The sequence below is a fragment of the Haliotis rufescens genome, unplaced genomic scaffold (assembly GCF_023055435.1).
Source record: "Haliotis rufescens isolate VD_foot unplaced genomic scaffold, xgHalRufe1.0.p SCAF_1, whole genome shotgun sequence".
Classification (NCBI taxonomy): Eukaryota; Metazoa; Mollusca; class Gastropoda; order Lepetellida; family Haliotidae; genus Haliotis; species Haliotis rufescens.
Window position 1 is genome coordinate 31496008 of NW_025963779.1, and position 24482 is coordinate 31520489.

The 24482-nt window shown below is 40.3% G+C and overlaps 1 protein-coding gene across 1 annotated transcript; it reads left to right on the plus strand.

The window, feature by feature from the left end:
- Positions 1 to 1585: 1585 nt before the first annotated feature.
- LOC124110975 (WSCD family member GA21586-like) lies at positions 1586 to 24063 on the plus strand. The gene is made up of 3 exons (XM_046470496.2): positions 1586 to 1868; positions 6986 to 7219; positions 21678 to 24063. Exons 1-3 carry the CDS (start codon positions 1598 to 1600, stop codon positions 22028 to 22030), a joined length of 858 nt encoding a protein of 285 aa, XP_046326452.2. The 5' UTR covers positions 1586 to 1597; the 3' UTR covers positions 22031 to 24063.
- The last annotated feature ends 419 nt before the right edge of the window (positions 24064 to 24482 follow it).

Consider the following 24482-nt stretch of genomic DNA (forward strand, 5'->3'; position numbering starts at 1 on the left):
TCAATTTGTTGGGATGTATTTCTGTGTCCATCCATGATAGAATTCCTTCAGTTTCTCATACAAGCAATGTGTGTGCAGTACCGATGTGTCTAACTTAATGTTCTGTATCCATTTGTAAAATTTGAGTAAAATCTATTTTTCCATCAAACATAAGTTCCGCATCTATCCGCATAGTTAGAGCCTTAATTGGAAAACTAATATTGACACGTTGACACAGCAGCACACAATAACAGTTGTATTGTATTACGGGAAACGTCATGTGCATATCAACCTTTTGACAGCTTGCAACATATGTACCTCGAAATACAACTTCCAGAAAGAAATTAAATTAATCATACCACAGCAAACATCCCAGTGTATTTTTCATGCCAACACTGCACTCGAAGAAGATATTTGGTGAAAGTGACAATATAGTCTGAAAACTCTCATTATCAGTGGAATGTTTATAAACCCCATGCCAAGGACTTATCTGACTAATGATTCCTTCTCGAGTCTTTCTGGCTGATAAGTATATTTGAAATTTTAGAAACCGCCTCCGTGGTCTAGTGGTAGAGCGTCCGCCCGGAGACGGAGGCGGAGGCGGAAGGGCCGGGGTTCGATTCCCGGCCGCGTCATACCAAAAGACGTTAAAAGATGGTACTTGTTGTTACCCTGTCTGGCGTGCGACATTAAGGGGCTAAAACGGAGTCAGTATACTGTGTCTGAGTGAGGTATTCATGTTAAACTGCGACATGGTATCTCAGTGAGCTAACACTATAAATCGGCATCAGTCCGCACTAGTACAAGCAGCCACACAAACACACACACGTACATGCACGTCGCTATATGAGTTCAATAATCTTGAACGCGACGATAAACCCCATTTCACCACCTGAAATATTAGATGACCCCATTTTTCAAACACTCATTATCAGTGGAATGTTTATAAGACCCATGTCAATGTTAGCAATGCTGCCTCATCCCGAGCCAGATGGACTTATCTGACTAATGATTCCTTCTGGAATCCTTCTGGCTGGCAAGTATATTTGAAATATTAGATGACCCCATTTTTCACATTTCTTATTTATATAATAAGCTGGGATAAAGGCTTTTTCTCATATACATGACAACGAATACATCCAATATATATCAAAATCTTTCAACTTTTGACACTTAAACACTTCTGGCACCAACCAGTCAGTCTAAATTATGATACACCCCTCGTAATTTCTGCCGGGTAAAAGTTGTAAGATGGAGCAGTGCCATTCTGAAAATAGATGTTGCTAGATTCTCCTCCTGAGCTGCTTGTTGGTAGGGTTTACATTTTATTATGACGAGTCGATGAATTGACTTGTGTGATCTCTACTGGTTATAAGCACCAGCTTGCAATGGAAGGATGTGTAACCAGCCAGATGGTTAGGCCCTGATCAATAGGCAGCATACAGAGGGACAGCACATAGTCTGATGGTTGTGAGTTAATTCAGTTCAGGTTAGTTTCATTAATACTTTCGTAAAAAAAACCGTTTATCTGTTCACTACACCTTCTTTTTTTCCAACCAAATGCCTCTAAAATGTTTAACCATATTTTGTTTTCAGGACACTCAACATCAATGACAATATGATGAGGCGTAAATCTTGGCAAAAGAATCTCAAGATAGCAGTGGCTGCACTACTGATAATATATGCAGTGGAACATATATTGACAATGAATGTATATCTGAGAAAACCAATGCTGTTTTCACCCTTGTTCCGTGTCTACAACCAAAGCGGTTCAGAGCCACATTGTCCAAGTGTAAGACTATCTACCCGAGTCCTTCCTCAGATAGCCCTGGCTAGCTACCCTGGCTCAGGCAACACGTGGGTCCGGCACCTCCTGCAACAAATGACAGGTAATGTAATAGTAAGAGTCTGTGTAATGGTCACCATCATTCCTTTTTTTAGCAGCATCAAGGGATGCAAATGGCCAACTTAGAAAGTGCTACTGCTACTGGCGATCTTTCAACGAGCAGCATAATTACATGTTCGTTGTCGATTTTAATACAGCGGTGCATAGGACAAGATTACACTGTTACTTACCCATAGTTTGTGGGATTCATATTTTGTTTGATAGCCTCTGAAATAATGGCAACTACATTAACGGTATGAAACACTGGTCATACACTGATGTATTAAGTTCATGATAACTCACGTAGTGTAATGGTATCATTCTTAGATGGGGCATTGAAGTACGGTAGGTCTACGGAAAGTTGGTGGTTGGATCTTGTAGCCGAGTCATACTAAACGACGTTAAAAGATAGCACTTGTTGTTACCCTGCCTGGGGCTCGGCGTTAAGGGGACAGGACAAGGCCTTGTCGGCCAAGAGTCAGTATATATTTTGTGTCTGTGTGGGGTCTGTGGCATAGTGTCTACGTAACTTGTAACCAGTAGAATCAACCACACACATACGCGCGCGCTCGCATGAACGTCACTATATAAGTGCAATAGTCTTAAATGCGACTGTAACTCCGTTTCAGCTCACCACACTTCTGGTGCTGGCCTTTCCACCTGTGTTCGTATGAAATGTTTGTAAGAGCTGGCACCCATGTTTTCAACGAGAAATAATCAAACAAGTGTTTGACTGAAATGGGGGGGGGGGGGGGGAGAGAAGGGGGGCAAGGTGCATATAACTTTCTTCAGCTAGCTCAGAGCACCAGGCTTCATTAGCCATGTGTTTTCTCAAACCGAAATTGCGTGTAACTTATTAATGTAGCCGGAGCATGGGTCTTCCTGGATTTCTTTTTAGGATTTAACTTTCGCATTCACAGTCCGGCTCAGCAGTGACTTGGCATTACACCACTGCCGTAATCGTTGATAGCAATTAACCTGATTACGTTCGTCTTATGGTAGCTAGGGGGCACGGGTGGCCCAGTCGTCTAAGGCGCCGCGATTCGCTGTGCAGAGTTGCGTCCCTTGGGCACGCCAGAAACCTATGATTGTGGGTTCGAATCCCGGTTCGCCCCGATTATGTTTCTAGGTTTGTCAGCACCATACCCGTGCTCGTGGGTTTCACCGAAGTGGTAAACGCCTGAGACCTGCATCACTTCGGGCTTTCCTCCCACATTAAGCTGACACGCCGTGATATAACTGGAATATTGTTAAAAGCGGCGTTAAACCCAACTCACACACACACTCACACACACACACACACACACACACTTATGGTAGCTAGCATCTGCCTGAGGCTAGGGAGTTAAATGGCTATAAATGTCCAGTTTCCACCCTTGCCGAACCAGGGTGCAATTATGGAGTTATATTTGGCCTTGACTAAAGAGTCTATGCATAGTCAAATCAAAATCGCGTAACTAGATCGACATCCGGTTCGTAAATTGCCATGTAGATTTCGGTCTATTTCAGGATTTGCAAAGAATGTGTACTGCCAACTCGACGTCAATAGATATTATCCAAATCTTCTCATGTTTTAAAACAAGGTGCTCACGTATTTTGATGCCCTTCGTGAAGTAAGACCCGTTTTATCACAATATAGATCTTGATTATCGATCAAGCGTAACTAGATCGACATCCGGTTCGTAAATTGCCATGTAGATTTCGGTCTATTGCAGGATTTGCAAAGAATGTGTACTGCCAACTCGACGTCAATAGATATTATCCAAATCTTCTCATGTTTTAAAACAAGGTGCTCACGTATTTTGATGCCCTTCGTGAAGTAAGACCCGTTTTATCACAATATAGATCTTGATTATCGATCAGATCGTCTTGACTGGGCGCCGCCATTTTGTTTGAAGCAAATGCAAGTGATATGAGAGGTTGACCCTGATTGGTCAATAGGAGGGGCAATGGTGAATTTCCAAGATCTCTTTTTAACATTTTGTGACAGTTTATACAAACAGATTGAAGAAAATGTAGAAGACAGTGTAGATACTTATAACAGACCTTTGCCATAGTGCTGCAGAAGAGTTTAAAAAAGTGTACAAAGGTAGTAAGTTAACTGACATATCACCACAGCCACCTTGGTGGGATGATCAGCTGGAAGTATTAAAACAAAATAAATATACAGCTCTAAGGCTCCATAGGAAATATGGACAGGGTATTGCTATATATATATAGAATGTAAAAGGAAATTTAAAGAAACATTTTATTTGAAAAAGGAAGATTATTGCCATAAACAGAGGGAAATTCTCAGTGCATCCAGACATGATTCAAAATCTTTTTGGAAAGTGTTAAAATCCTGCAGAGTAAATCATAAGAATCCTTCTAACATAACAGTAGATCAGTGGTTTGACCATTTTAATAACCTGTTGAACTGTAATTCTGACTGTAGCTATGATTACAGTGACCCAATATGGGTGAACACAGATGCAGATGACAGTGACTATTTATGTGAATTAAATGACCCTTTTACACAAGGGGAAATTAATGCGAGTTTGAAATTGCTCAAAACAAGCAAATCTCCTGGCCCAGATGGCATAGTTAACGAATTCTTTAAAGCAACTAAGAACTATATCTCACCATTATTAACAAAACTATTCAATAAACTTTATGACAGTGGTATATTTCCTAGTAGTTGGGGCAAGAGTATTATTTGTCCCCTACACAAATCAGGCAGCTTCTCAGACCCAAATAATTACAGAGGCATTTCCTTGATAAATTCACTGTGTAAAGTTCTTACAACAGTAGTTAACAACAGACTTCAACATTGGTGTGATAACAACAATATTATTTCTGAATTTCGATTCCACTATTGACCAGATATTTACCCTACAAGCTATGGTCAACAAATATTTATCAAAGAGAAATGGAAGGTTTTATTGTCTTTTTATAGACTTTTCAAAAGCTTTTGACAGTGTGAACCACAAAATGTTATTTAACAGATTCCTTCAACTGGGAGTTAAAGGTAAATTTCTCAAGTTAATAATTAAGATGTATTCAACACTATGTGCATGTGTGAGAACTGATTGTGGACTATCGCCAAACTTCAAGTGTACCATGGGTACTCGTCAGGGGTGTATCTTAAGCCCTCAGATCTTCATCATATTTATTAATCTGTTAGTTTCAATGTTGGAGGAAGAAGGTGGTAGAGGTGTGTTTATATCTACTCATATCCCTGATGTATTTGCTCTGTTATTTGCTGATGATGTGTCAACCGTCTCTGATACTGCTTCACAGCTTCAAAAGAAAATAAAGACCCTGGAGAAATTCTGTGATGATACTGGCATGAAAGTCAATCTGAATAAGACTAAAATAATAGTATTTCGGAATGGAGGTCCTCTTCGCAGTTATGAAAAGTGTTTTTTGAATGGTCAACAGATAGAAGCTGTCAACATGTACAGATATTTAGGAATTATTTTCTCACCAAAGTTATCTTGGACCAAGGCCCAAGCATGTCTAGCAGCCCAGGCAAGGAAAGCACTTCTATCAATATATAATTATCAAAAACAATTTGGATACATTAATCACCATGATCTTTTTAATATTTTTGATGCTATGATTTCACCAATCCTATGTTATGGATCAGAGATCTGGGGAACCAGCTACTGTAACATTATTGAGAGTGTCCATAACAGATTCTGCAAATTCTTTTTGAAAGTAAATAAGTTCACCAACAACAACATGGTTCTAGGAGACTGTGGTAGGATCCCCCTACAGTATAACTACATGTCAAGAGCAGATTCAAGCACAGATTCTCGTACTTTAGGGGGGATTGAGTCCCGTCCGGGTCAGCGGTCTAACCCACTCAGCCACCGTGGCATCCACAAAAATGAAAGTCCGACAACTGGTAGTCTGGAAAATGTTATCCCAAATATAACTTTTGTTACATTTGACCACTTTCTAAATGGCATTCTGTGTTCATAGCTTTAGGCCATGGGAGCCGTGCCAATTTACAAACGTCAGAGGGGTACACAAAGTATGTGATCTAAACTACCAGTTGTTGGACTTTCATTTTTGTGGAAGCTTGTGTGGCTGAGTGGGTTGGATCAGATTCTTCCGACGTCGGCTGGCTAGGTTTGTAAGCATATCAGATGTATGCAACAGGAATGTTTATGTTTTAATTTGAATCTATGCTCAACAATAAATACATCATCAATTATGTCATTACTATACCGTGGACATGCTGGTTTTGTTATCGTATTTGTGAAGCAATGTGTCGTGACATTACTCAGATGTGATATTTAAGTTTAATCCCCCATCTCTCTCCATTTTCTGAATTAGTCAGTAAGATATTCACACCATCCAGTACATGAAACTGACACAACGAAGTAGAAGCTTGAAACCATCTCGATATTTATGTCACTATCTAAGGTTATTTCTAATGATCTTGAAATTTCAAGATAATAAATTGAAATTGTAAGATTATGACTTGAAATATCAACATAGTATCTTGAAATTTCAAGATGCTAGAATGTTGAAATTTCAAGATTCATAACTTGAAATTACAAGATACTAAGTTAAACTTTCAAGATATAAAAGTTGAAATTACAAGATACTAACTTGACATTTCAACTTAGTATATTGAAATTTCAACTTATGTATCTTGAAACTCAACATAATATCTTGAAATTTCAACTTAGTAACCACACCCGAGCTAGTGGGTTTCACCGAAGTGGTAAACGTCTGAGACCTGCATCACTTCGGGATTTCCACCCACATTAAGCTGACACGCCGTGATGTAACTGGAATACTATTAATAACGGCGTTAAACACAAGTCACTCACTCACTCACATAGTATCTTGAAATCTCAACTTAGTATCTTGAAATTTCAAGACATAACCAAAAGCCAAATGGCCCTAAAAGGCTCCCGAACATTACAAACACAATTAAAGTAAACTACGGTTATAACGAACACGCTTATAACTAACTGGCGGATATAACGAACTTACTTTTTAGTCCCGACTATGTGCTGTAGTTATGCTGTATATATGCTTATAACGAATTACGGTTATAACGAACTAAAAATAGTAGTCCCTTTGAGTTCGTTATAACCGTAGTTTACTGTAACTGTATTTCAGGGATTGCTACAGGGTCGATTTACAATGACGAGCAATTGCGACACAACGGTTTTCCTGGCGAGAGTCTGTCCAATGGTTCCGTGGTAGCAGTGAAGACCCACAATCATTATGCAGGCAAAGATTATGCCAGAGCAATACTTCTAATAAGAAACCCGTATGAATCAATGCTGTCCCTGTTCAAACTTGCCAACTCAAACCACACAGGAGAACCCAGTGTCGACAGATATGGGAAACGTAAGTACCTACGACTGTTAGGAATAGAGTGTGGATCCTAAATCAGTTAAAGGGCAAGTTCACACGGAAATGAACCTATTTTTCTTGTACTTTTTCTACATTAAAAGTGTTAACCTAGAAGTGTCATAGACAAAAATATAAAAATATCACAATTAATTAACATATTTTTCGCATTAAAACGGTTTATATTTTTCACATTTACCAAGTGTTCTATTTCCACAACAAAAACACCATGGCTTATGCCCCTTGCAATATGACGTCATTGGTGCCAATTGATAAACATTATGACGTCATCATGCTTTGTTAGAGCCACTTCACGTGGTGTAGGTACAGGTGTGTGATTCTAGCGTCTCAGATGCCAGCCAGCATAGTGTTATGCTGAGTCACCACTGCGCCGGAGTGTATCGTAGGCCATGTTGTTTTACCGCAAACTGGTACTTGATATCTTTTGCGTTGAGAATAGACAGGGACCCAGTTGAATTGGCACCAATTACGTCATAATCTAAGGGGGATAACTCAGGCCTGTTTAGCTCGAAAAACGAAGGCCTCATAACGGCATATCATTTTCACAGTATTGTGAGCTTCCTACTTTCACTGTGAAAAAAATGAGAGTATATTTTCAAACACAGATACTAATTAATTCTAAAATTGCGTTTTGTTTAGAAAAAGAAAGAAAGTGATTTTTGCGTGTACACTTCCCCTTTAACTCTTTTGTTGTAAACAATAACCGACTAAGAATATAGATCCCCACTAACCGATGACTTTTGTAACAGGTAAGTAAACGGATCGGACGGTCAGGCACGGTAATTTGAATGAGTGCATTCCATGTATCCATAGTGAACATCACTGGATTGTCTGGCATAAATACGATTATTTGCAGTCCGCCATCATATGATTGGAATATTGCTGAAAGCGGCGTAAAACAACAAACAAGTGGTCGATTATTTGATATATATGTTTGGGGCTTGAAAAGGTTTGTGCTGGGTCTACAAAAATGTTTGGCTCCTTTACAAGAAATAAATTATATCTGTCTCTATTCGAACTATATTCTGATCCAGACTTTACAGTTAAAACAATGAAACGCATCTTGGTTCAAAACCCGTTTCACGGATCACATTTCAAGAAAGGATATCACTTACTAAACAATGTCTATCTTGAGAAAAAAACAACTTGGAAATAATCATAGTGAATGAAAGCGTCAAAAAACGTTAAGATAAACATAAGAAATAAGAGTCAATGGTACTATTCAGACCAATTTATAAGCATGTGCTGGAGGTAGGAGACATATTGACATAAACCGACACGGCTTGCTTAATGATCCAATTTCATTTCGAATAAATATATAATTATGTTTAAATCATAACACGAGAGTTTGTGCTTATTCTAAGAAGTGATATCTACTCAAGTCTGCTTGGATCAAATTAAATAGTACTATGTAACTTGTATTTCGCCGTTGCTGGTGTTACGTCTACATGAAACCGTGTATGGTCCAGATCAACTATTAAATAAAACAACTGTTCCTAGCAAGGTCCCCGGGTATGCCAACATGTCCATTCAAATTAAACAATGCATTGTATTCCAAAACATTCAAAAATATTTAATAGACTCCTGATGAATTCCAATGCTTCTGAGCTGTTTCAAAAGCCTTCCACTGATTCGCAATTTTGGAAATATATTTGGAAAGGACGTTTTGTCAACTCTTGGAAATGTCAGGTTTTTTACTTGTTAAATAAACACGAAGTTTCGGTTTAATTCATAAAAAATCTGCACATTAGTGAGTGAGTGAGTTTGGTTTTACGCCGCTTTTAGCAATATTCCAGCAATATCACGGGAAGCCAGAAATGGGCTTCACACATAGTACCAATGTCGGGAATCAACTGTTCCTAGCAAGGTCCCCGGGTATGCCAACATGTCCATTCAAATTAAACAATGCATTGTATTCCAAAACATTCAAAAACATTTAATAGACTCCTGATGAATTCCAATGCTTCTGAGCTGTTTCAAAAGCCTTCCACTGATTCGCAATTTTGGAAATATATTTGGAAAGGACGTTTTGTCAACTCTTGGAAATGTCAGGTTTTTTACTTGTTAAATAAAAAACACGAAGTTTCGGTTTAATTCATAAAAAATCTGCACATTAGTGAGTGAGTGAGTTTGGTTTTCCGCCGCTTTTAGCAATATTCCAGCAATATCACGGGAAGCCAGAAAGGGGCTTCACACATAGTACCAATGTCGGGAATCACCTTGGTCTTCGGCGTGACGAACGAACGCTTTAACCAATAGGCTATACGACCGCCCCTCATTTAAGAAGACTCCCTATGTTACCTCGATATGAAAGTCATGGTAGTGTGTGTCAAATATCAAGGTCGTCCTCAGGGTCATTCGCCCATGAAATGGAGACTTCATATTTGTAACACAACCTAAGTTTGAGCTAAATAAATGTTCTCGCATGTGATTGGATGGTGCTGAAGGTCAAGGTCACCCACTGAGTAGACATTTCAAAAATGTGTGTAAACAATATTTTGAGAATTTATTATTGAAATGTTCATGGTTCATGGCTGAGATTCATGGTCAAGGTAAGTAAAACAGGAAGTGCTTATAAATTTATTATTAAGGTATATGTAGCGTTTAAGTTTTAGTGAGTGAGTGAGTGAGTATGGTTTTACGCCGCTTTTAGCAATATTCCAGCAATATCACGGCGGGGGACACCAGAAATGGGCTTCACACATTGTACCCATGTCGGGAATCGAACCCGGGTCTTCGGCGTGACGAGCGAACGCTTTAACCACTAGGCTACCCGACCGCCCGTTTAAGTTTTAGACATGTGGATAGGCGGCAGTACTGGACGAAGACTAGACATCACTGGGACGAACGGACACACGAGACGACTTGCGCCCAGATGGATATTTAAATAGCTGCCGAGAACGAGGTACAAAACGGGCAACAAGACTTACGGTTGACGATCCTATACGCCTAACAAATGCTGATAACATAACCCTGATAACACGAACTTCTGCAGAACACTGTGGAAAAACGTGTATAAAATTTCTGTTTCAAAGTTGTACTGCATTGGAAATGTGTTTTCTATGGAATACTGTAAGGGACATTCTCGCGACCTCGCATTCTCCCGATCTCGACCTTTGGAAACGAGCTAAATATGCCCAAAACACGAGAATGCGAGATCGCGAGAACGCGAGATTTGGCCATAATATCGCGTTCTAGCGATCTCGCATTTTCGTATTTTTGATACATAGCACTTTTTGTCAAAAGTCGACAACGCGAGAATGCGACATTTGGACATGATGAAAAATCTCGCGATCTCGCAATCTCGACTTGTTAAATTAGGCCACGAAAACACGAAATCGCGAGAATGCGATATTTCATTTTCTCGCGATCACGCGTTCTCGTGTTCTCGTGTTCTCGTTTTTTTAGACGCTGTCCGTGCGCATGTGTAAGATCATAATGTCAAGGCGCATGCGCACGTTAGTAGTCCGGTGGTCATGCTTCTTTCATGCTCTTCATTCTCCAAGTAGCATTTAGCAAACTTATGACTTGAGCTTGAAAATGCTCTGTAATTTACATACACAAAGTCCTATGTAGAGTAGAGTCCTCTCCCTTTGCTACAGTTTCCTTTGTACCTTAAATTAAAACCCTCAACATGCTCATTATAATTTAAACAAAAGAAATTGTGCACATGAATGTCCAGTGATAGTGAAGACATTAAAGTGTGAGGAAGCTGGAAACAATATATCACTGTCAGTGAGAAAGTAAATATTGCTTAAAGCCACATCAGCAGTATTGCAGCTATTCGCGGCTGCACTGTTAATTGCAGAAATACTCACAGGCCAGTGATTTTCTCCATAAGACAATATTATACACGGCTAGCATATTCATCAAAACAAAATTCTCAAAGACCAATTTGTAGCATTCGGCTAAAATGAGATTGTCCGATGTTTTTACACGACACCACAGTCGCTACTTTAGGCCATACAAAATAAATTAATAGATTTTCATCCTCTCCCACCTGGCTACAAAACATCACGCCTTACATTATTCTATTGCCTCAAAGTTCCTAGAAATAGAAATATCGCTAATATGTGTGTTCCTACTCCGTACACGTAGCCCTACTGATCATGAACACGCATGATGCATGTGAATCGCACCCTTCGACAGCAATTGTACACAGATGCCCTAAATGGTTCGATAAGAAAACAATAAAATGTTAAAAATAAAATGCGTTGCGTCTCCCATGTATTTTAAAATTCAATCAAACTCCAACTAATAATTCACTGCGGCCTTGAAATCCACATGATAGGCATGCTTATACTGGAAAAGTACCCCCAATATCCAGCCTGAGGGACCGGCATGGCTAAGTGAGTGAGTTTGGCTTAACACCGCTTTGAACAGTATTAATATTTCAGTTATACCCCGGCTTGTCAGCTTGAAATGGGACGAAACCCACCATCATAGGTTTCTGGCACACCCAAGAAACGCAACTCTACACAGCGAATTGCGACCCTCAGACGACTGAGCCACTAGATGACTGTATAGGTAATTGGCCGAAAAACGCGAGAACGCGAGATCGCGACATTGGTCAAGTGTCGCAATCTGGCGTTTTTCGCGTTTTTGGAAAATAGTTGCATTAACTTATAGGCAATTGGCACAAAAGCACGAGAATGCGAGATCGCGACATTGGTCAAGATTTGGAAGACATGTACCCCAATCAAAGTAAAATCTTGAATCAAATAACATGAAATGTCCAGCACCGGAAACAAAAGACGTGACAAGAAGTTGCGGAACAACAGGGCAAAACATGTCTTTAAAGGTGAATGGTAACTGAATGATCTGCCCTTTGTCATTGGGCTTATGACCTTGGGTTGTTTGTGGTTCCCGGTGCTCAAATGTCCACATACACATCAACAATTTGAACAGCATCGGTCTACTCATTAATAAGTTGTTTTTGTCGCAACAATCGGCTGAATAATGATAAAAATAACAATAACAACAACAGTAATGATAATAAATTGAACTTGTTATTTTTAGGACAATGTACGATGGTAGTTTTAAATGCAGAAAACGTTTGTCCACATTGAGGGAATTACTCACTGCACTGCGACATGATTTCAATCGAGTAATAACTCTACCTGGATCAATCTTGATAATACAGTTTATATAGGTAATAAAGTACAGTAAGCTACGGTTATAACGAATTCAAAGGGACTACTAAAATTAGTTCGTTATAACCGTATTTCGTTATATATATATTTATATATATATATATATATATATACAGAGTAACTACAGCATGTAGTCGGGACTAAAAAGTTAGTTCGTTATATCCGTTAGTTCGTTATAAGCGTGTTCGTTATAACCGTAGTTTACTGTAATTGAATGAATTACCAGTCAAAACAATACATACATGTATAACTCTCTCGGCATAACATAAAATAATATTTTTTGCCATATAAAATACCACATGTACGAATATACCACAAATGGCCGTATAATGTTAATTCTATCATGAATGTCGAAATTAATCGATTCGGATTGGTCAAATCACAATAACCACACGTGACTGAAACAGACTACTTGACAGCCGTATCAACGTGGAAGCTAATGTTCATAGGAAAGTACTTATTTCGCAGACATTGTCAGTAGGTATTTATAAATACATATATATATATATATGAACAATTTCAGGTCACAAAATCCAGAGATGCGGTTACTACAATAGTCAAAGTATGCGTTGCATAAAAGAAAACAAGTTGAAGAGTGTACTTTATACTTTTAGGGACAAGAGAGAGCTTGAGATCTTAATAAGTTGAGCCCCGTCTCTTCACATCACAATATCTCAAGTTGACAACGCGCATACAGAGAGACTGGAACCAGTTGAGAGATTTGTTTCTTTCTGTAAGCTGATTCCCGACTCTCTATGCGCGTCGTGAACTTGCGCCAAGCTGGGAGTCGGTATGTACAGGCCTCCATTTTTAAAGCTCATCTCGTTTATGTGACGTCACACCCGGCTGAGTTAAGCTTGATTCCGTCTCTATTTCCACGTCTCGTTGAAATATACGGGAAGAAGTTTAGATGTAGTGTCGATGCAAGTTGCACACTTGTTAGCTCATTTTCTGATAAGATTAAAAAGTATCGAATATGTCATTACTGTACAGTCCTTTCCCGTAGATTGAGCATCACTAATATCCCGAGACCCCCAATAACGCGATATTAAATGATAAACGGGTTATAAATGAAAACTGTGTGGATGAACTCAGTATGCTGCTTAAACTACATTACCAGAACCTCAAATACCATATAATATGTGATACGTGATTTCATGCCATTTGTGTGTGTTGAAGTTACACATCAATGTTATATCAGAGGTTATGAAAATGTTGAAAATATCACTCAGTGAGTGCATGTATATGGTATTACGCCGCTAATAGAGTGAGTATAGTTTCACACCGTCTTTAGCAATATTTCAGCAATATCACGGCGGGGGACACCAGAAATGGGCTTCACGCATTGTACCCATATGGGGGAATCGATCCCGGGACTTCGACAAGACGGGCGGATCTGCACTATGACAGCGGAAGACACAAAACCAGCCCTCATACACGTACAGTACATGTATATATGAAAACAAGAAACCTTCGATGCGATGCATCAATACGGCGGCAAACTTTATGTTCGTCAAATATAATTTACAATATAATATATTCCCAAAAGGTTTAATCAACACGGGTATGTTTAAAACAATATGAACAATATTTGTTTCAGTTCATTCCGTGTTACATATTACACCAAGTTTTTTACTACTATGAGATTAACTTACATACTGCATTTGATAAACAATGTCTTTCCACAGCAAAAGAGTGCAGTAGTCTGTTCCAGCCGCTTGTGTAGACCGGTACTAGTCACTGCAAACACGAAAACGTCGTTTTTTCCCGTGTATGGCAATGGACGAAAAAACGACGTTTTTTACGCTTTCTAACCATCGTTTTACCGTCTAGAATCTGTCGTTATTTGGCATCGGAATTTACTGCGAGAGAATGGTTTCATCAAGCTCCTCCCTTTGCTTGATTGACATTGTCAATCGAGCTTCAGCGTGATCTGGAATTTCTATTTGTCGAGCTTTCATTGGCCAACTCTCGCGTGTTAGAGTTTGGCGCTGCGTACGTGGCTCCTAGTGGAAGAAATGAATTCTACTTTCAACTTGCTCAAATTTGCTATTCCACGCTCACGTGACTTCCCGTTTTGTTTCAAGTACGTAATCGATCCACGACAACGCAACTGTCGCATCCTGTCAATATTATTAGAAAAGAGAATGTTGAAGAAACAGCCACACGTACTTACCGTTTCGTGGTCAAATATAACCAACGAATACCTAAAGAAAATCTGTAAACTGCAACGGAATAACTTGCTGGCTGTCACGACTTATCTTTGTAGGTGGTGACCGTTGGTAGATATTGCCAGAGACCATATACCGATAATTAGTCTCTGATACTCCTTGCAATGATAGAGGCAGGGAAGCTAATTGTATGATAAATAGTCAGATGGCAGTGTAACAGAATATTACATATTATCCCGCACAGTTCTGTTTCAACGTAAATTTTCAATTATTGAATATTTCCCTTACACATAAGATACTGGGGGTACCACATTTGCATTAACTTTAGCTAAAATCATTAGAAAACGTTCAGACTTAGAAAAGGTCAAAGAATAGGAAATACATAGACTTTGAAATAGATATTTAGAATTTCATACATTCTAGTCAAGATCCAAATGAATGATTATTGTATTGTATCAGCCACACTTCTAAAGACAACACGTGTGACTTTCACCACATAAACTAGTGTCCAAAAGAAACGATACCACCTGTTTGCAACGACATAAAAGAAAAACTAAACAATGCAGAAGTTTAGGATTGGTGTTATGCTTTTGAGAAATCCTTTCACAACATCTGTACAAAAATTTCATTTCAATAAAATCTGTACAACCAATATGACAAGCCTTTAAAGATGGGTGGGGTCGAAAAATGAACATTTCGTTAGAGCACTGATCACAGAAACAACGGGAAATGTCACACCACACGTCTCAAAGTCATGTCAGTAGCGGGTATGTCCACCGTGAGCATCAATACATGCCAGAACACGCCTACGGACTGATGACGTCAAACGTCTTATGACGTTGGGAGTGATGCGTTGCCATTCCTCGAGGAGACATCGTTCCAAGTCCTGGACGTTGACTGGAGGCACACGGCGACGTCGGATTTGCCGATCGAGGTGGTCCCATAAGTGCTCGATGGGATTCATGTCCGGTGAACATGCGGGCCATTACGTTGGCGTTGGCAAGGAAGTTCTGTGTCAATCTTGCTGTGTGTGGCCTTGCATTGTCATGTTGGAAAAGGAGTCTACGAGGCTGTTGCTGAATAAAGGGCACCACAACAGGCCGTAGGATGTCATCAAGATAACGCTGTGCATTCAGGTTTCCACGAATTACGACAAGCATCGTTTTGACGTCACCACATATGCCACCCCAAACCATTAACCCTCCACCCCCAAACGGCCGGACCTGTTGGATACAGTTAGGCGCCAAACGTTCACCAAATCGTCGGTATACAAGCTGCCGTCCATCGTTTCTGAAGATGAGGAATCTGCTCTCATCAGAGAACATAACACGTGCCCAGTCCCGCCGTTGCCAACGTCGAACTCGCCTGGCCCAGATCAGTCTGTTGTTCCGGTGTCGAGGCGTCAGGAGCGGTCCGCGGTAGGGATGACGTGGCCGGATACCATACTGCCGTAGTCTCCTGTAGACGGTCTGTCGACTGATCCTGTGTCCCAGTGCTGTAGCCGCCGTGGACGTCGCTGTTACGGTGCGGTTCCTCATGTGTAATACCCGGATGTAACGATCTTCACGGGGCGTGGTTACTCGTGGTCTTCCACTCCTGGGCCTGTCTGACGTCTGACCTGTCTGACGTAACCGCTGCATCAACCTGGTGATAGTGATGCGTGCGCAGCCCAACCTTCTGGCGACGTCGACGTGTGACGCTCCTTGTTGGACCATTCCAACGGCTCTCTCTCTCTCTCGATGGCTGTCAAACGTGGCATATCTTGTGTTCTTTTTGTTGCTGTGATATCAACGTGTCTGATCAGCCGTTTTATACAGTTTTTCTGCACGTGCAGAACATGCTAGAGAGGGAAATGTCAATTTCACGAAATTTACGTTTTTTCCCCGGAAGTGATCACGTGTTCCCGGTATTTTTTATCGACTATGCTGTGTTTCGGATGTGCAATACGAATTGGCATGTTTTCATACTTGACAATTCACATAGTAAAAAACAATTTTGAAAATAAGTTGGTATCGTTTCTTTTGGACACTAGTTTACTTTGATAACGAAGTTTCAGGACTACGTCTTGTCCTTCCAACTTCCATCATTCATGTTCTTCCAACTTCCAAATGCCAATCAAAGACTGAAGTGATTCTAGACTTACTCAACATGGTAATTTGCCTTTGGTAAACAGTTTATGAGGTATGCTCCAGAATCGATTGTGTCTACCCTCATATGCCTGGAAACGCAATATGAAAAAAATCCCCGAAAACACCCTTAATAGCCAAAGGTGCCAGTCCAGTGCATGTCTAATGTGTATAAAGTTTAATGAAGAATATATGTATAGGGTAAATACCTAAAAAAAGTGATGGGCGTACATTGTCCGTTTCTATATCACCTACAGAAATCAGTTTGGGCGGCGGATCATTAAACACTCTCCAGACTTGGAGAAATGTTTACTTCTTTCTGTGATCTTGATTTCGGGGCCCAAACTGAGGCAATCTTGACTTGCCAAATCATTCTTGACTTGAGTTGGAGTCCTTTTCATATTTATTCTCTTGGGTCTGGGAGACACACAACGCTGTGAGTATCGCATGGAGAACTAACCAGTAGAGAGAATCCCGCTTGGGTCAGACTGGGCCAGTGTAGTCTGTATCCTCCCATTAGTTTCGCGTCCCGTTTGTCACACAAAACTTAACACAACATAGGTCATGGCGGCAGGCACTGGCTGGTCAACCCTATGTTACCTTAGTATTAGAATGGAGTGATCCAAGAAAAGTAGAAAAGTAATCTTGTACTTTATGTATATAAAACTGTAGAAAAGTAAACTTGTACTTTATTTCTGTGTTGTATATACACACAATGACATTAACATGTTAAAATAAACATTCTTTATTTGCACTGGTAGCAGCACTGATTAATTCATGAATTGATTGTCTCTGAATAGTCTTTGTGTACTCCAACCCTGCATTGAAGGCTGCAGCAAAGTCGGCGAAGAACATGTTCCCTTCAAACAAACACAGGTATATTTTGATAAATGAAACATCTTCGTGTGCATAAATGGAATCCCAAATGTCTACTTCGTTTGCAGAAACTGTTCAAGATAATAATACTGTCTGTCAATGCGTTCAACATGTAAATACATTTCATACCTGATATATTGACATGGTCCCAGCTGGCAAACAAGAGTTCTAAGAGCTTACTGTTTCGGCATAACTTCATCTATTCATCCGAGGCAACGTGTTTTGCAAACAACTGCGTCATCACTTAATTTCAGTGATCCATTAATATATTTTTACCGCTATTGTCAACGTTTACGCCAAAAGGAATTTGTTTCGTTGGAAAATCGAAATTGGTTATTCTCTAGCATTGATGTTTCACATTTCTTCGTTGGAAAATCGAAATTGGTTATTCTCTAGCATTAATGTTTCACATTTCTTCGTTGGAAAATCGAAATTGGTTATTCTCTAGCATTGATGTTTCACATTTCTTCGTTGGAAAATCGAAATTGGTTATTCTCTAGCATTGATGTTTCACATTTCTTCGTTGGAAAATCGAAATAAATTATTGGTTATTCTCTAGCATTGATGTTTCACATTTCTTCGTTGGAAAATCGAAATTGGTTATTCTCTAGCATTGATGTTTCACATTTATATGGTTGCTTACGACATGAGTATTGGTTGAAAACAACATCTAGTGTCACACGACACCAAATAATATGTGTATGCCTGAAGTAAATACTATTTTATTCAGGAAACAATAGCTAGAATAAGTTACCCGAACAGACTAAATGTTATATTTCCCTTTAATATAACACGTGTTTCAACACACAAAAATGTTAAACAAACACACATTTGTGTTTACCGTTATACTTGCCCATGTAGCCGTCGTATACATGTAAAATATATAAATGTTGTGCACAGTCATGGGTGGAATTGAATACAATATTGAAATAAGGAACGTGTTCATGAGGCGAGACATTTCAAAACAGTATACAATCTAAAGTGTTGAAGATCTTTGGTTGACTACAAACTACAGTTTTTACACGTGCACATACCTTAGCTACATCATGAATAATATATACCTTTAAATACCCACATCTAAAATCAACCAACATCCCAGAAATACAATAATTTGGTTGTAGTTAAAATTATAAATCTACTCAATGGAATCCAAATGGATCCCAGAACGATGCTTGATTTCAGGACCAGAACTTAGGCAATCTAGACTTGTCAAATCATAATTTACTTGGAGTCCGTTTCAAATATATTCTCTAGGATCTGGGGACAGATAGAGTAACACGTAGTCAATGAAAACATTTCTTTAAAATATATTTTTTATTCGAAAGAACCTTTCCCCTTCTGCTGTTTTGAAATCAACTAAACTAGACTTGCCTAGGTTTTTAGTAAAACAGAATACCTAAAAAATATAAATTCCACAGTCATGGCGCAGGACCAGGGGACAGACTACGGTGTGAGTATCGAATGGAGAACTGACGGAATCCCGCTAGGGTCAGCCTACATATTGCATATCCTACACCACGAGATCCGACTTGGTTGTGGTTCAGGGAAATTTGACAGCAAATCGCCACATGAACCAAATTCTTCAACCTCACCTTCTTCCAATCATTGACCGTCAGAGGGAGCTGTTTCAACAGGACAACGCTCCACCGCACACAACTTGTGTCACGGCAGACTACCTCCTTATGCCAACAGCAACGTCTTGCACTGGCCGTCGAGATCTCCAGATCTCAACCCAATCAAACAACTCTGAAATGAACTCGATCGACGTGTACGTCAACGTCAGAACCGCCGCAGATACTCCACAACTGGCCAACGCGTTACAAGCAAAATGGCGCCGAATTCCGCAAGACAGAATTCGTACGCTTAACCAGTCAGTGCAGAGGAGATGCAGAGCCGTGATTGCTGCCCCGGGCGGTCACACGAGATACTGAGTTTAGTGCAACCTTGTGGCCTTATGTGACATGACACTGAACAATTTGCAATGCCTTTGTACAACGACAACATGTGACTATCGAGGTCCAAAATTTCATATTTGTGTCTATGATATTAAATTAAATATATCGACTTTATCCAGTCACAGGATTGTAAATGATGGCACCTGTCACAAATACATGCAAAGACATGTCAATCCACGGAAACATGATGTTACTATTAACACGAGAGTTGGGGAATCAGAATTATATGTGACTGTCTGTCGTCCGTATTTATACCTATTCTAGCAACTACAGATAATCTCTTTGACTGATTAAACTGACGATAAAGTTGTTATTGCGAACTTTAGGGACGTTCTCGTGCTTTTGTGTCAATTGCCTATACAGTCATATGCAACTATTTTCAAAAACGCGAGAACGCGAGATTGCGACAATTGACCAATGTCGCGATCTCGCGTTCTCGTGCTTTTGTGTCAATTGCCTACACAGTCATATGCAACTATTTTCAAAAACGCGAGAACGCGAGATTGCGACAATTGACCAATGTCGCGATCTCGCGTTCTCGTGCTTTTGTGTCAATTGCCTACACAGTCATATGCAACTATTTTCAAAAACGCGAGAACGCGAGATTGCGACAATTGACCAATGTCGCGATCTCGCGTTCTCGTGTTTTCGTGTCAATTGCCTATACAGTTATATTTAAATATTTTGAAAAACACGAGAACGCGAGATCGCGACGCTTGACCAATGTCAATTCTTTGTATCACAGACACGAGAACGCGATATTTTGTCCAAATCTCGCGTTCTCGCGATCTCGCATTCTGGTGTTTTGGTCATATTTAGCTCGTTTCCAAAGGTCGAGATCGCGAGATCGCGAGAATGTCCCTTACAGTATTCCATAATTTTCCCAAACAGGAATCGGTGTAATTAAATCGGAAATGCTTATAACTGTGTTATGAAGGTAGCTAGGGACATTGGACTTTCTGTTTCCAGACTGTCCTGGATTGCATTTTGCGTGAGTGAGATCAAATGTCACCTAATGTAGAAAAGTTCAAATGATTCGTGATATATGTTTCTGATGGGAAAATGTGGGAATTGGGCTTCTTCGGGGTTTTTTTGTGATGCAAACGCCTTTCTATTTTTTTAACCGTGGTAACTCGATATTAGCATTGATCTATTGATTCAAAACAACGCTATATTTAATTAACACTGCAATTAGACCTCACTACCTTGCATTCAAATTGGTCTTACATCGATTTTAAACCTGCAATCAAAACATATACACGTCTATACAGTGTCGTATTCAACAAAACTGAGGTAGGTGTCAATACACTGAATGCAATGAAACCAATTGGTCATCGCCACGGGTTGACTGTCTGGACATGGTTATCTCATTTCACGGCATATTGACCAGGTCTGACTCACGAATATTTCCTTTAACCTAACGAGGACGAACCTCCTAAATGTTACCCTTGTGATGGAATGTTCATCGTCAAACCTATTGTGTGGAGTTTGTATAAACATGCATTATATATTCGTCTAAGTACGATTTACCTTTATGTTAATCAAATCTTATAGTATTGCGAAATTACCCCTCACTGTTGCGGTGTGCATGGTTAACTTGTTGTCGTCACTTTATTGCTGACATATTGCTAATGCGATATTAAATTTTGACTCACGTATCACCAGCCATTTAGACTCTCGTCGTTTCCTGGTGTACCCGGGGGCACGGGTGGCCCAGTCGTCTAAGGCGCTGCGATTCGCTGTGCAGAGTTGCGTCCCTTAGGCACGCCAGAAACCTATGATTGTGGGTTCGAATCCCGGTTCGCCCCGATTATGTTTCTAGGTTTGTCAGCACCATACCCGTGCTCGTGGGTTTCACCGAAGTGGTAAACGTCTGAGATCTGCATCAGTTCGGGCTTTCCTCCAACACTAAGCTGACACGCCGTGATATAACTGGAATACTGTCAAAGGCGGCGTTAAACCCAACTCACTCACACTCATGGTGTACCCCTCCCGCTCTGTCAATCAGTCAGTCATTCGTATTCTGTCATATTGCCATCATATCATCACAACGTGCATTCGTGTCACGCAACACACTCACAACATACCATATTCAATAAATGCGTCAATTGCTGCATAATTGTTACAAAATGTATCATCTTCACTTCTTTCAGAGTGGGGCACATTTACTGAAGAACGGATTCGGGGCTATATTCCATTATTTGCCTCCTGGATAAAGCTTCAGGATGTTTTGCCCATCTTCTATGACGCACTGAAACAGAACCTCACACGGGAATTAGTCAGGATTAAGGCGTTCCTGGGACAGTCGGGTATTAAAGGAGACGTTCGATGTGCTTTGAGAGACAGTGAAGGACACTTCCATAGAAAAGAGACTGGAATCACACTAGAGTTCTTCTATTCCAAAAAACAAAGAATGGCTGTAAATAGTGTAATTGACCAAATGCAAAAGATGTTTAAAGACCGGTTTGAAAACATCCGAGAGGATATGGACACGTGGAAGTTGTAGTCATACTGCACCAAATACATTTTAATATGAGTCGTTACTTGGCATGAGGGTTGTCTGACTCGCGTCATTTTAGAGGGAAAAAAACAGATTTATTGATTATCTTAAACATAGAGTATGTGCCAAACAGCAGGTTAACTTTGCTTCAGGCTGAACGGAGAACGGAGGTTTTACCTCAAACTTGAGCATGCCGTTGTCAGTTTTCAAATCAATGTTATATCCGTCCTTCCTGCTTGCAAAAGGTCCAGCACGTGCAAAAGGAAGGCATCTGGGGCAAATGGTTGATGGTGTGTGTCATCAACATTTAAACTCTATTCATGTCTGATTTATTTTGGTATGTAAGGAGATTGGAGTGGGGGTTTCCTTAATGTTAAAAGTCTCTGATAAACTTGCCACTTTCATACTACATCTTCGTTGAATGAATGAGAAAACAACATGTTGCCAAAATACTTTGTTCCAGCAAATACAGGACAAGATAATTTTGCCTCACGTTTTACCAAAGAAATAATTGTTTCAAACATATGATATGGTTTACAAAGCAATGACCGAAATAATATTCCATGGTCAACCAAAACCCCGCGCCCCCGTCAACTAAACCACGTCCCCGTCAACTAAACAGGTTTAAAGAAATAATTACGATTTTATTTTTTATTGATTGGATTCCTTACCTGATCCTGACCGCTTCCGTGGTGTAGTTGATGGAGCGGAGGGTTGGTGGTTCAATCCTGTGTCCGAGTCATAAAATATTTTTGTGATACTGCTGCTGCTTCGCTGGTAGGCACACGTTTTAAAAAATGTTACAGGTTCAGGATGATGTTTCAGTTTGTAAAAAACAGTGTCTTGAGTGAAGTCTTTGAAGTTGGGAGAACATGAATGCATGACACTTTTTTAATGGATGGCAACTGATTGAATTCTTTGTATGACATTTCAGAGCTACTTCTTGTTCCTTCATCATTGTTTTGAGTGTAGAAAAAGAGACGCGGCAAACCCGTTTCATATTCACAAGAAATCTCTGCCAAACACAGGGTTGATTGCAAGGGTCAAATTTGGAAATGTCCTCAATACTATGGGGAACGGGGTAAACAATTACAAGCTTACTCATAAGGAAAGGGACTATAAATTATGTTAGCACTTTATCAAGTATCGGTAACATTTTCAAAATATACTCTTCAAAAATAGAAAAGTAAAACGGATAGTTTTTGCCATAAAGGCAAAATTAGCGGACCAAGAGGTGCACAATGAAGAGGTTTAATGTGTTGTAGTACCAGTGACAAATATCCCGGATTAAAATGATCACAACAAGGGCATGCAAACCATTAGATTGGGAAACACGTACCCTGTGCATTAACGAAAGAGCCATGGAGCTACTGCAGGTTATGCACGTGCAGCATCACCATGAACGGTATTAAAGTGCAGGGTTTTTAATTGCCTGGCATCTTCGTCAATCGAACAGTGACAGTAAAACAACACGCCAAGATTAACAGAAGTGCAAAGAAACAACGTCATAGGTCGCTTGCAGGCAGGGGAATCCCGATCAGCTGTAGCCAGGATTTTCAAAGTAGCGCCCAGCGCCATCACAAGGCTATCGGATCCATTTCAACAGCATGGGTCACCATGATCGGTCAAGGTCGGGAGGACCAAGAGTAACCACCCCCGCCCAAGATCACTACATCCGACTGTGCCATCTACGTGAAAGGACGACAACAGCCACCTCAACCGCATCCCAAATACTTGGACTGCGCAGAATCTCCTACCAGACCGTACAAAACCGTTTAAGAGCAGCAGGTCTACAAGCAGACGTCCTGCTCGACGCGTCATATTGAGTCGACAACATCGTCAACAACGACTGGGTATGGCCTCAACTGCGATCGAGAGATGTCTGGTTCAGTGACAAATCACTGATCAAGATTTCACCTCCGTCGAGGGAAAGGAAGAGCACAGGTCTACAGACGTCGGGGAGAACGTTACGCCGGAAACTACGTACATGAAGTGGACAAGTTTGGTTGGGTAGCGTTATGATGTGGGCGGCTATCTCTCATCATGACAGGACAGGTTTGGTCCATATCCAGGGCAATCTTACGACGATACACAACGTTGATGTTTTCCCCTGGCCCTCCAGATCCAAGGATTTGAACCCGATAGAGCACCTGTGGGATGAATTGGATAGACGGATACGCCGACGTCAACAACAACCCCAGACGTTGCAGCTGATGGCTTTTGCGTTGCAGGCCGAGTGGGGTACCATTCCCCAGGATGGGATTCGCATACTCGTCTATTCCATATCGGGCCGCTATCGATTCCAACGGGGGTCATGCTCGTTATTGATTGTGGCTTACCTTCACCTTGGACTTTTCCTATGTTCCGATAACTGAGATGACTACAATCACCAAGTGTTCTCACCACAACATTTTGGCTCAATACCTTGAACGGTTCCTCGTATAAATGTATTTTTCTA

Excerpts from the sequence above, each read along its gene's own strand:
- LOC124110975 (XM_046470496.2), top strand. The coding sequence starts at position 1,598 with ATGATGAGGCGTAAATCTTGGCAAAAGAATCTCAAGATAGCAGTGGCT. Across the intron at positions 1,869-6,985 it reads CCTCCTGCAACAAATGACAG|GGATTGCTACAGGGTCGATT; the intron begins GTAATGTAATAG and ends ACTGTATTTCAG. Across the intron at positions 7,220-21,677 it reads TGTCGACAGATATGGGAAAC|AGTGGGGCACATTTACTGAA; the intron begins GTAAGTACCTAC and ends CACTTCTTTCAG.